At 45.1% G+C, this 13,455-nt stretch overlaps 1 protein-coding gene across 2 annotated transcripts; it reads left to right on the top strand.

Moving 5' to 3' along the window:
- TRPV2 (transient receptor potential cation channel subfamily V member 2) lies at positions 1–10,727 on the top strand. 2 transcript variants are annotated; one of them, XM_080357339.1, is made up of 17 exons: positions 1–370; positions 637–754; positions 1,620–1,915; positions 2,321–2,454; positions 2,787–2,939; positions 3,623–3,763; positions 4,221–4,519; positions 4,960–5,136; positions 5,576–5,734; positions 5,854–5,949; positions 6,465–6,535; positions 7,206–7,371; positions 8,092–8,158; positions 8,245–8,552; positions 8,940–9,058; positions 9,735–9,829; positions 10,415–10,727. In XM_080357339.1, exons 3-17 carry the CDS (start codon positions 1,677–1,679, stop codon positions 10,537–10,539), a joined length of 2,349 nt encoding a protein of 782 aa, XP_080213465.1. In that variant the 5' UTR covers positions 1–370; positions 637–754; positions 1,620–1,676; the 3' UTR covers positions 10,540–10,727. The 2 variants fall into 2 exon arrangements, with proteins under 2 accessions (XP_080213465.1, XP_080213466.1); XM_080357340.1 differs by having other exon boundaries at positions 10,370–10,550.
- Positions 10,728–13,455: the final 2,728 nt, after the last annotated feature.

Here is a 13,455-nt window from a genome sequence, read left to right as displayed (position 1 = left end):
TCTGACAGCAGGGCTGGTGCTGCGCTACTCAAAATGGCTTGGGAAACTCGCAGAAAGAAACAACTCGGCTCTTGAGTAGAGAAGTGAAAGCTGAGCTGGCAGAGTGCTCTCTGTTTCCTAGAGATGCACAAAGCGGATGTATATATTATAGGGTCCTTTTATAGGGTCCTTTTTTTTTAGGACCATTTTGCTCTTGCTTTTAAACCAGACAGTCTGTCTGTTCAAGACAGACAATAAATAACTCTCTTGAGCGCTGTGGAGAGATGGAAACTGCAGCTGAGAAATGATTTTGGGGAAAGGAAGACAGAAAAGCACAAGCAAACTATTATGGAAGTACAAATAGCCCTCTAAAGGATCGGCAAATGTACCAGTAAGTGTTTTGGGGGAGGAAATAAGTCTGAAATGGGATTATAGGGTGTATGCCTGTATGTGCAGAGGAATGTGTCTTGTTAGAGTGGAGACTAAACTGAACGGCTGATTTATCGTAACGGTCCATCTTGAAATCAGCCCTTGGATTTCTTGCTGTGAGCTGCATAAATGTTTTGTGGCCGTTTTCTGCCTAGAATTGTGTTTTTCCACATACTAATCCAAGCCAGAATGCTAATGCTGTGTCAATTTATGTCCTTGCTGGTACAGGCTATGGAGTCTGGCTGTAGTCCCAGCAAGGGAGACTTCTCTTCAGAGAAAACCTGTTAACCATTTGGAGGGAGCGCATGTGAATAAGACGGAGTCATTAAAAAAGGCTCTGCTTCAGGTTGGTAATCGTGGATGTTTCCCTGCTGCCTCACGAGCTGTGCGTGGATCCGCGGTCGTGTGCTGACTACAGATAGCTTGCATTGGGCGTGGATCTGAGATATGTCCAGATATACATGAAGAGATGTCTCAAAAGGGTGAAGAAGGAGTACAGGACGTATTAGATGAGAGCAGTGGGCTGGCTGGGTGCTCTGGTGAATACTGATGCTCCCTGCACGGCAGCTCTGGATCCAGCTGTGCCCTGTTCAGGCTCTGGGTGCCCACCTGGCAGCTGGGGTGTGTGTTTGCCTGTGCTCACATGGGGAGCCAACAGCTCCAAACATTGGGGAGATCCCACTCATTTTGCCATGGGATGAAATGTGAGAGTGCATGAGGGGAACGTAATTTGTGCATGTGTTTTCCCTCTAGAAACAGTGTAATGCTTACCAACAGAGAACATGAACAAACTTACCACTGTTCCAAAGATGGCCTACAGTTAATCTTATCTTTTTGGCCACTTGGTGTCTAGCCTGTGTTGGTTGCACTGAGGCAAGAACAATGATCGTAGTCTCCTAAAGATCCACTTTCTTTGCCTTTTATGCAAGGAACCTGTGCTGCTGCCAACAGGTGAGGTCATCTCACAAAGGGGGTTCAGATGTTGTGCAGACAAGTTGCCTGTATTTCATGAACTTCTCCAGTGGTGCCCTATTTAAGGCCTTGATCCTTTATTCAAAATTCCTACTGTGCAGAGTTTTACTGAATCTCTCTCTCAAGGGACCCATAGTCAACTGTAGGAACACTGGGCCTGGAAATGTTCTTTTCTCTGTGCCACACTGAATATATTCTAGGTTTGTGACCAAATTGTTAATTCTCCTCCTCCTTTGCAGGTTTAGTCTCTCAGCAGGGAACATCTTTGGTGATCTGCAAGATCATTTCTACTAGAAATGGATAACTTCACAAACGGGCAGCCGGGCCCGTGTCAGAGGAACAGGTTGATAGGAGTTCTGGAAACAGATGACAGTGTCCCAGAAGATAAACCTGCATCTAGTAAAAAGGAAGAAAGATCAGGGCTTGGAAAGAAGGGAGAGCCACGACCCCTGGAGACGCCTTATCAGAAGGAGAGCAGTGACTTTGCTCCTAGAGTCAAGATTAATCTGAACTATTGGCCAGGGCTCGTCAGCAAGTGAGTAACTGTTGGGTATTTGGGGTGGGATCCCTGTTGATCTCTGCTGGGAGGGAGCTCTGCACGAGTGAACCATTCTGGCCAGGGAGGGATGTAAACTACACCCCATGTGGTGGGACTGACTCTGGTCCTGCATCTATCTCAGGCTTCTCTTTCTTTGTGCCCTGGATGTGTTCCAGGGCTGCACATCAGACTGGATCTGGGAAGAGCTCCAGCTGATGGAAAGAGCAGCCACTTAAGAGAATTCTGGGAAATCTGTTTTTCCCGTGACTCAAAAATAAAATACTCGTTCTATCTGACATACTCTTCTGCCCTCCCTCCTTTTCTACACTGTCCCACTAGAACTTATTACACACTTGTTGTCTGCTCTCTAGAGCTTCTTAACACTTAGAATTTCTTCCCTAGCCAAAAGGACCCCAACCGCTTTGACAGAGACAGGCTCTTCAGCGCAGTCTCAAGGGGCAGCCCCGAGGCACTGGATGGTTTACTCGAGTACTTAAGGAGGACCTCCAAATTTCTCACCAATTCCGAATACACAGGTAGATTCTTGTTCCATAAACAGGGTTAGCAGAGGCAGCACTTGTTCATGTAGGAGGGAAGCAGGGGAACCTGTTCATGTTGTTTTGCTTTCTCTAGCCCTCTGTCTATTCTTTCATTTTCCTCATGTCCATCCGAGGATGGAAAATGCCATTAATTACATCTATCCTAAGGCTTTTGCCTCTACTGCAGACTAAAAATACTGAGTAAGACATCTAGAATTATTGTTGTATTTGGTCCTACAGTGACAGTTAAGTTCTGCACACACTAAACTGGGTAATACAGGTGTTTGTAAAGCACACGTACAACCTGTTGGATGTTCTTTTTCTCCTAGATGCAAAGACTGGGAAGACTTGCTTAATGAAAGCCCTGTTGAACTTAAAAAATGGAAAGAATGACACAATCCCACTTTTGCTGGAGATAGATCAAAAGACACAGAATCCCCGGCCGCTTGTCAATGTCGCGTGCTCTGATTGTTACTACAGAGGTAAGGTTTATGTTCTGATGCTGTGCCAGAGCAGCCTCCTCCCCATTAGGCACGAGAGATGTGCGGATACAAGGAAAAAGAGGAGAAGAGGAGCTTATGCTGCACTGCAGTCCCAGAGTTCTGGTGCAGTTAGGGACAGCCTGCCCACATTTCAGTTCTGATTTCTGATTCTGGTACTGTGTCCTCTTCAACCCTGAATTGTACACTTCACTTCTGCAACTTTGTTCTCAGCCTGTAAAACAGATAACCCTGGAATGTGGGAAGATTTGCTTGGGAAAGCTTAAAAACCTCTAGAAGTGAAAAAGAAATAGTATATCACTATTTCAGAATGAGTTTTGCTGGTTGCGTTATCCTTTCAACAGCAGGTGTACAGCATAGTCAAGTATGTTATGGTTGTCTCTATCTTCTCGTAGCTGCTTGGGATCTAGTGCCAGGCAGGGGTAACTACCTGGACTTGCATTGAATTTCTGACAGTCTCGGGGCTTCTGATCCCGTGTTTGCAACGTGCTTTTCCAATGAACATTGCTGAAAGTCATCAATTGCCACGCACGCTGCCCAGCACCGAGACTGCAGGATTGCTGTGCAGAACACGCAGCGACTGTTGAAACAGCACTTTGCTGAAGAGTCCCATGCCTGTTCCCTCTGATAGTGACACCGAGTGACAGGTTTTGCTGTTTCCTTAGGCCAGACAGCACTCCACATTGCCATCGAGAAAAGGAGCCTAGACTTAGTGAAACTTCTAGTAGAGAATGGAGCTGATGTCCATGCCAGAGCCCATGGGGAATTCTTCAGGAAGAAGAAAGAAGGAATTTACTTTTATTTTGGTGAGTCCCTTCTCTTTTTTTATTGGTTCACTGTATGCGATGCTGCTGGTTCTAAGTTGGGTTTGCCCCTCTGTGCATTGGTTGCCTTCTCTACTGTCCTGTAATCAAGCTCTTGACTGACTTGAATGGCAGAATCCTTTCACAGGCAGTAGGCGCTTGCCGTCATCTTTGGTTTTCTGCATTTAATCCCACCTGGGGGGCTTCAGACAGACACAAATAATTGATTAGTTTAGCCATATCAGGAGTCTGGGAAAGTGTTTCAGCTGTACACAGAAATAGGGAGTATGTATTTACTGTAAAACTCCTTCAGAATCTCGAGACAGTGGGAAGGAGCTTGTTTGGTGTTCCTCTGCTAAAACTGTTGGCTGAATATATTTTCCCAGAATTATTTTTTTTCTCCTTTAATTTTTCTCACCTGTTTCTGCTTCCACTCTAAACACTATCTTAATCTCTTCAGGTGAACTTCCCCTCTCCTTGGCTGCTTGCACCAACCAGTTTGAGGTGGTGGAATATCTTCTAAACAATCCCCACCAGAAAGCCAGGATCCAGGAGCAGGATACGCAGGGCAACACCGTCCTCCATGCCCTGGTGATGATTGCAGATGACACTGTGGAGAACACCAAGTTTGTGAGCGCAACATACGTTGAGATCTTGAAGGCAGGTGTGAAGGTTGACCCAGCGTGCAAACTGGAGGAGATAGTGAATTATGATGGATTGAATCCTCTGCAGCTTGCTGCCAAGACGGGCAAAGTGGAGGTAAAGACAACTAGGGGTTACTTGGGGTTACTGAGAAATGAGGAAGAGTGCAGCACACATCCTCGGCGCAGCAGTGGGGTTTGGTGCTTGGGTTTGCACCCAGCCTGTGGTAATGCTGCTGACAGTGGCAGTGCCACAGGAGATGACACAGGAGATCTCCCCCAGGTCGCTCCAGTTAGTGTCCTGCAGAGTCTCAGCTGGATTCTGCTGCTCTCTGTCCCAGCCAAGACAGCTGGTCTGGACCAAAATGGGTTCTGCACCTGGAAGAGCTGATACAAGGTGTAGTTAGATTGTCCTTTAGTTTGGTGTTTGAATATATCAAAGTGTATAACGCAGAAAGCAAGATGTCCTGTGTTTGACAGTGATTTGGGTTTGCTTGTGTCATCCTGCACCTGCATTACACACACATTTTTTCTGCTGTGCATCCTGTTTCTTTTCAGATCTTCAAGCACATCATCCAAAGAGAGATCAAAGAGCCGATGTACAGGCACCTGTCACGCAAGTTCACTGAATGGACCTACGGACCTATCCACGTGTCTCTCTATGACTTGTCCTCTCTCGACAGCTTCGAGGAAAACTCTGTGCTGGAGATTCTGGCATACAGCAGCGACACACCGGTGAGCGCCTCTGCTAAAAGTCAACAACACTTTTCTCTGCCTTTCTACAGTGCTGCTGTATAATTCTGCAAATAATTTCAAGTTATTGTGATATTCCACAGGATCATTCTTCTGGGAAAGAAATGCATGATGGAAGTGTTTGCGTATTTTATTATTTATAGTCTGCTTGGTGTGCCTCTGATAATCTATAATATGAGAGAAATTTTGCATCTTTTGGTTGTCTGAAGCCCAGGTGTGTCCAAATGCCTTGAAGCCAAGCAGAAGTAACTTCTTATGGAATGGTTGATTTCTTTCATACTGAAAGGCCTGACCAAATAAACCCTTAGGGACACCCTATCCACTGTAGTCACTGGACTCCAACCCTGAAAAACTCAACCCTCTGGTGAATTTGCATTCCTGTTGACACATGGGTACGTTTTTGTTGTTTGTTTTTCCATAGAAACGGTACGAGATGGTGGTTTTGGAGCCACTGAACAAACTGCTTCAGCAAAAATGGGAAACGTTTGCTTCCAAGAGATTCTACTTCAGTTTTGTCTCATACTTGTCATTCATGATCATTTTTACAGCTATTGCTTACTACCAACCCTTACGGGTGAAGGTATGTACGATCTTTTTTCATCTGGAAGGGCCTGAATGAAGCTGAGTTTAGAAGGTGTGGGGTGGTTATCACCATGACCTCTGCCTGTCTTCAGTGGTTTGGGTTTTTTTATCTTGCAGCCTTCATTTCCAGTGGAGTTCACAGCTGGGGGCTTCCTCTGGGTCTCTGGACTGATCATTATCTTGCTAGGAGGCATTTATCTAATCTTTGCTCAGGTATGGGGAGTTCTCATCTGGTTTCATTGTAAGACTGAAAAAAGGCAACCAGCACTGACACAGAGGCAACAGATTCTGTTCTCCTGCCATCAGGATGTGCGTGAGGGGGTGACAGGAGCGAATCCTGCTCTGAGACAGTGTCAGTGCGATCTAGCAGTGACAGGAGCAGCACAGGCCAGGTTGCTGGGCAAGAGGAAGAATAGGCTCACACAGTAAATAATTATAAGAGGCTTCTGCAATTTTATGGTACTAAAATGCATCCTTGGCATTTAGTGCAATCTATTAATAAAAACATAGGGCTGAGCCATGATTCAGCCCTTGTTTATCCTTGCCCTTTATAAGTAAGGCTTTTTTTAATCTTGGAAGGATAACTAGCTGAAATTTGGGATCTTGAAAATGAAAGCGTGAAGAGGAGCAAAGCTCTCCCCAGAGCAATAGGCTGTGCCGGGCAGGATTCACCCTCTCGCATGCCCTGTTGTTTTGATGAATGGCTACCGTTGATTTTTCTCTATTAGAGTCTGTACTTGCGGAGGAGACGCCAGTCGCTGAAGACTATGTGTTCTGACAGCTGCACTGAGATCTTGATGTATGTCTCTGGAGGGTTTTTTGCCAATGAAAGCACGGGTGAAATCAGTTCTCTGCTGTGTGCAGCTAAGTTGCCCTAACATTGCTAGAGAGACGGTGAGCAGGAAAGCGATTCTCTGCCGCTGTCTGCTCTCCCCATCCCTTCCCTGCTTGCTTCTACTTGCTGCATCTTGTCCTAACCCTTTGTTGTGATGGACTTTTTTGGCTAGGGGCTGTCCTTGGATTTTAGCTGAACATACTGAAGGTCAGACCCTATTTCACAGTTGAGAACACACACTTATTAGAAAAAGAGCTCAAGTTTTTAATTATGCCGTCACTATGACTCAGATTTGGTTGAAAGGAAAGTAACCTCGCATGTGTGTGCATGTATGTGTGCATGTGTTCATAAGTGGTAAATTGTTTTCCATTTTCTATCAGTTATGTGAGTTACATCAAGCAATTCAGAGTTCAAACTGCGAGATTAATTAGTTCATAACAGAACTGCAATGATTTTTGTGTCTGCTTGTAGCGGGATTTGCTTATATAAACTATGTGTCTGATTAACTGCCACTTTATACACTCCATGTGGCCTCATAAAACATGTTTGCTTTTCCCTGCAAAACAGATCGGATCTGCAAATGGGCCTTTTTGCTGAGGTAAGTCGCTGTGTGGCTCATTCTGCTTCTCTCCAGCTTCATCCAGGCTTTCTCCTTGCTGCTCTCAGCCGTCCTGTATGGCGCAAGTTCCGAAAACTACGTGGCGGTGATGGTGTTCTCCCTGCTCCTGGGCTGGGTCAACATGTTGTACTACACGCGGGGCTTTCAGCGCACTGGGATCTACAGCGTCATGATACAGAAGGTCAGTACTCAGAAAAAACTTTGCGTGAGAAGCTTTTGGGTGTGAGGAACTAATAGAAGTCCTGCAATTACTTTCCATAAATGGAATTGAGATACTGACTATGGAAGTCAAGAAATTGCAGGAGGAGATGAGGTCAGTGTCTTCAAGGAAGTCCAGTTGTGGCAAACCACTGGTTTGCCATCTTTGAGTACAGTGAGACAGCGGAAACTTACTTGTTTGTTGTAAAAACTCAAAACTAGCAGTCAAAACCAGTAACTGTTTGTTATGCTTGGACGGAGAAGTGTTTCCCGGTCCATAAAGGAGTCTGGGACTAGAAAGACAAGACAAACAGAGGTGAAATGAGGTGTCAGGGAAGAATCCTGGTCTCCACTTGTGTGAAACACAATGGAGATGGAAAAGAAAGAGATGTGTGTGTTGAAACCATTTGGAAACAGCCATACTGGGGAGCTGATGTGATATTTATTTGTTTCAAAGAACCTATTCATACAAATGTAACAACAAATAAGTTAATGTAGTACTCTCAGATTAAGTACCAGTGATGTTAATTACCTAAGGAAGTAATTTAACATGTATTAGTAGTTTCTTTAACTTGATAAAAGCATTTTCCAGCTTGCTTTTGGTATTGTTACTGGGGGTTAGTTTATGATGTGTGAGAACAGGAGATCATTCTGGTGATTTCATGTGAGATAAGGAATGACGCCTCCTCCTGATTTGTTTCAGACTATCCTGAGAGATCTGCTGCGTTTCCTCTTGGTTTATATCATCTTCCTCTTTGGCTTTGCTACAGGTAAGGTCTTACTTAGCGTTATATTATAGGCTGGGCTGCAAGAAGTGAATTTTCTGAGAAGGATTCAATTTGTTTTTTCCTCATAGCTCTGGTTACGCTGATGGGGGATGCTCCTTCGGTCCCTCAGAACAAGTCTCTTGCTCAGGTGGAGAGCGCTGGGAGCCACGCTATGTACGGCGGGCTGCTTAGCGTCTCCCTGGAGCTCTTCAAGATCACCATTGGGATGGGCGACCTGGATTTCCAGGAACATGCCAGGTTCAGATACTTCGTCATGTTCCTGCTGCTTCTCTTTGTGATCCTCACTTACATTCTTCTGCTCAACATGCTGATTGCGCTCATGAGTGAGACTGTCACGAAAGTTTCTAAAGACAGCGAAAGCGTCTGGAAGCTGCAGGTGAGATGTGGTGCTGCTCAGCACTTATGTTGTGGCCCAATCTCCCATAACATCAGAGATGACAGTGCTTGTCTTTGTCCTAAGCCTCAAGATATAAACTTCTCATTTATATAAATTTACCACTCTGGAGGTAAATCCTAACACCATTTTTAGAAGTATTTAAAACTCATGCTGTTTGCATGGCTACCAGCCAGTCCAGATCCATGTGCGTAAGTAACGTGATAGCACAAGTAACTGCCTCGTACTATTAAGCTAAGCAGCACTTTGGGTTTGGGTTCAAAAGTGATTTTCTAAGTCCAATTAGTTGCTGATTGAGGAAGATTTAATCTAAAAGAGGGCCTGGGCTCTGTATCCCGTTTTTCTCTCTGACACAGACTTCTCTTTCAGAGGGCTATTGCTATTCTGGAAATAGAGAAGGCCTGGCTGTGGCGCCAAGGTGGGAAGAGGAGATCTGGCTGCTTCATGTCAGTGGGCCTCAATAAGAAAGATGAGAGATGGTGTTTCAGGTAAGGCAGAAGTGCCGTTACCCCGTACGCTCTAGCCTAGTAACCGGTTCCTGTGATTCAGAAGCTGGTTACCCTGAACCACCACAGGGAATTTCAGCACTGAATTAACGGAATGATTCAACCCCATGTTCCTGAGCACATGCAAACTGGTTGGTGACTGCAATGCTGGAAGTTTGAGAGCTAGTTGAGCTGCCAGCATTGTCACCAAGACATGGTGTCACCAAAAGACATCCTGTTTAACCCGTATCTGTGTGAGGGGTTATGGTGACAGGGTGTCCACAATGATGTGCCCAGAGCAGGTAGAACCTTTCCCCACCCAGCAAACCCAACTGCAGGCAGCACTTCTGTTACTCCAGGGTGTTACGGTGCATGTATAGAAAATGGAACATCCTTGGAGCATCCTTTACATTAAGTATATTCCCTGGGAGGAAATGGAATATTTTAAAACAAACACAGGCCAGCACACAGTATGTAGAGGGAGGAGATATTTACCTCATGGAGCTTAGACTACAGAAAATCTTTACTCAAAGAAAAGCTCTGTAGGATGTTGTTACTACAGCCAAACCATCAGGATTGTGTTGGCAGGATGAGCTGGATTGGGATGCTGCAGGACAATGAGATATGGACTGAAATCTGTGCTCTGTGCATCAGTGTCTGTTGTATATTGTCTCTCCAGAGTGGAGGAAATTAAATGGACGAATTGGGCAAAGGACATGGGAGTTCTTAAGGAAGACCCTGGAAACACCAGTGATTCAGAAATAAATCCAGAAGGTAAATTAAATAATGAAGAAAGGTCTTCAGTATCTGTTTAGCTTCCTGCTTAGCAGCTACTCTTGGCGTGTTATTATGTCTTTGGTAACAGAAATTTTGGATAGGTCAGCTTGCTCATGAAATTGCTGAGAAAAGCAAGGGCTCTTCTTTGCTTTGACACAGTAGCCCAAATGCGTGGTGCTTTTTGTAGGGAAGGTACAACTTAGGCTTACTCACAAGTGTTAGAATCACAGGGCTTTTAGAGCTCAAATCAGAGCCCTAACACTGGCAACTTTGTCAGATTCTGCCTTAGATAATTGTTTGCTTCCCTCGTTACACCTGGGAAGCACGTCTGTGGAAAATGGAGAGCTGTTACTTCCTCTAGAAATAGTTTGTTCAGCCTGGCAGAGTGTGGGCAGAAGATCCTGCAGATTTAAACACGGCTCTTGCTAGATGCCAGTTTTCTAGGACTGTGGAAGCTGCAACACTTAAGACACTATCTGGTATATGTTGGGTTTTCCCTAAACCTGCCCTCTTCTAAAAACTGGGTCCCTTTGGCAGCTTCCTGCTGACAAAGGGCTGCTGTTCTTATGTCTCCTGCTATAGAGACGAGATCATGGAAACGGATGCCACAGAAACAACCCAGATCAGCTGCTTCAGAGGAGCAGTCACTATTGCAGCCATCAGCAACCGAGATGATGCCTCTAGAGGGACAAACTAGAAACCTTTAGCAGGTTTTCTGGATCGCAACCTTTCTTCCATCTTCAAAGGAGTTGTGCTTCCCACAGCAGTTGGAAGAATTGAAGGCATTATCAGTATTCAAGTGCATTTCATTGAAGACTGTGGTTCAGCCTGTGGCTATAAATATTTTCGTGCACTTTAATCATTAATTTTCTTTCAAAAAACTATTTTTACTCAACTTTCTCTGCCTGACACTTTCTTATTACTATGTCTAAAAGTACAAGAGCAAGAACAAGATCACTGGGGCAGTGGGGAGTGGCGTTTGGGCCGGCAGTGCTTCTGAGCTGTATAGAAATAATGCTGTTCGCCATAGGATGGAGTGCTCTATCTAAGAATGGGATGACTTATTCTTTTGTCCAAAGAGACTGCGCTGAAGTGCTTTGGAATAAAAAACGTTGTAGAGGCATAAAAGGTTGCTAAGGATGGAGTTGGCTTCTGTGCAAAACACTATCGGTGGGAGACATGAGTGGACAAATACGCAGTCTTCAGTCATCAAGAGCCACACTGAGTCTTTGTCTTGGTGCCTGCAGTGCTCGGTGTTTAGCACACAGCAGAATTCCCATTTTACAGTATTATAATGAAATAATTTGCACGATGTGCACATTTGCTTCAGAGTACAGAAAGTGATGTGGATTTCCTGGACCTGTAACTTCACATGATGAATTTCTGAAACATCTGTTTTCACAGGTTGCTTTGTTTCTGTAGAAAAACGTGGCTTCTGAGAGACAGACGGGCAAAATGCTTTGTGTGGTTAACGTTTCCTGTCGGTCTATAAATTATTGCAAGGACCTCATTGCTTTTTGTCATGTACATGCTGCCTCGGTCAGGATGGGAAGCATCCTTTAAACCCTGTAGAAAAGAGATAAAAACGAACTGTCTCACTTTCAGCCTATATTTAAAAATAACAATGTGTATTTCTGCAAACTATCAATATAGCAAGTTTACTTAATAGAAAATGTTCATCTTTGGATGTATTTTCAGAGCTTCAGCCTCTCTCCAAAAGGAAGAGAAGTTGTGATCAGTGTGGACTCTAAGGCCTTATCAAACTCCTGGTTGTCGGTCACACAGCACTGTGCTGACCTCCCTGCCATGCAAGTTAGCTCTTGGTTTTCGTGGTCTCCACATCTGAAGCTGTAACAGCTGATGTTGCATTAGGTGCATCTTTCATAGAAGGAAAGGGCTGCTGCTAACCCTGAAAAAGCTGCAGACTGCAAATGTCAGTGCCTTTCCTTCAGTAAGATAAACAATGCAACTCAAGATCCCTTGTCTCTCATTTCTACGCTGAGCAAGTGAGGCTAGGGGGGGCTTGTCTTTTGGAGACAACCCTCTTAATCCTGTCACTCACTGCATGCACATGACTGGCAGCAAGAGCATTGCTTGTAAAACTGGTTATTCCCCTGTGCTGGGCAATTCCCTCTGCAGCTTCATGGCATTGGGTCTCTGAACTGTAACTAACTTTTCTCACTCCACCTTCTGCTGTTTTCTTGCTTTGTGGAGCCTTCAGCTGCTTTTTCCATCTATGGCTTTGTCCTGAGTGTTCCCAAGATTTGGCAAGGTGCTCATATTGCACAAAGGGATTGTCTGCTGTACAGTAATCCATTGCTGTGCTTGGTGCTTTGCTGTGGTGGGGAAATGTTGAGATTCTCAAGAAATGCAGAATCTCGTCTGCCATCCCTGCCCGGAATCTTAATAAACAACAAAACCTTGCTTATTGGTAGTGGTTTTGATGGCTGTGGGCTGTGACAGCTTGCGTGCAATACAACCTGACTCTTAGGCCATTTCTTGAATCTGCTTCTCTTTAAATCCCTTTCTTAAGCTTATGGTGTCAGTGTATCTTTTGGTCTGCATGAAAAATGTTCTTAAACATCCAGTGCCCACCGTGAAACAGAACCTTGGTGTTCCTTGTGCTTCACAGTCACGCCACAGCCCACCAGTCCTTGCCCTCTCAAGCTGATAGACGGGGACAGGCAGATGCAGCAAAGGGCAATGTCACGTTGGTTGGAAGATGTGGTAGTGCCCAGGCTGTTGTAGTGTTCTTTTATCTACGGAAAAAAGGAGATTTCTGAGGAGTTACAAGGACTCTGCAGTGGGATCTCTCCTATGGAGCGGCAGTGAATCAGCACTATTGATGTAAATAGCAGTAATGTCTTTGGTTTTGCCATGGGAGCCACTTCCCATTTTGGTTACGTTAGAAACAGGAAGGCTGTCACGGGTCTATTTGTGGGGTGTCTGCCGTTCCTTGCAAGACGAAGGGCTTAGAAGCTGGTTCACAGCTTTGGAGTCCCAAGAGGATTTTGAAATCCACTCTTTACAGATCATAATGTTTTGTCAGGAAACACCTCACACGAAATTATCGACGGATGAACTGCCCTCTCCCTTCTGCCTCTTGTGACGGGTAAAACCTGCTGCATGTGAATTTGTTCCTGTGCTTTGCGGGGCTCTCAGCTGAGAAAACAGAAACCTTTCGCAGACATTGGTGAAGGAATAGCTGCAGTTCTTCTCCTCTTTCTGCTCTGCACATATGACCCAGGAGCCTCCGAAGGCCCAGCCGTGCCGGAGGAAAAGGCACCAGCTCGTTGCTTTCCATGCCGGGCTGTGGGTGCTCAAACCCTCCCATGAGGTTTGGTGGAAGTTTCTCTGTTCCTGGTGGGGCTGACGGATGAATGCAGAGCTTCACGCTTCCAGACTCCTCCTCATCGCTCCCTGTGACCTCTATACAAGGCTTCACGTGCCTCTCATTGCACAGTGATCTATCTCACTGATTTTCTGTGTAATTTTTATTAAAAGAAATTCCATGTCTGGTTTCTGTGGTTCCCAATTCCTCACATGGCCGTTTTCCTCAGGGCTATAGGTGGAAGCAAGGCTTTTCTTGTTCCTCAAATGCTTTGCACGTTTAATTTTATTGT

Source organism: Nesoenas mayeri (assembly GCF_963082525.1).
Source record: "Nesoenas mayeri genome assembly, chromosome: 20".
Classification (NCBI taxonomy): Eukaryota; Metazoa; Chordata; class Aves; order Columbiformes; family Columbidae; genus Nesoenas; species Nesoenas mayeri.
The sequence above is the reverse complement of the archived record's forward strand: the minus strand, read 5'-3'. Positions and strand labels throughout refer to the sequence as shown.

Excerpts from the sequence above, each read along its gene's own strand:
- TRPV2 (XM_080357339.1), top strand. The coding sequence starts at position 1,677 with ATGGATAACTTCACAAACGGGCAGCCGGGCCCGTGTCAGAGGAACAGG. Across the intron at positions 2,455-2,786 it reads CACCAATTCCGAATACACAG|ATGCAAAGACTGGGAAGACT; the intron begins GTAGATTCTTGT and ends TTTTTCTCCTAG. Across the intron at positions 9,830-10,414 it reads TTCAGAAATAAATCCAGAAG|AGACGAGATCATGGAAACGG; the intron begins GTAAATTAAATA and ends CTCCTGCTATAG.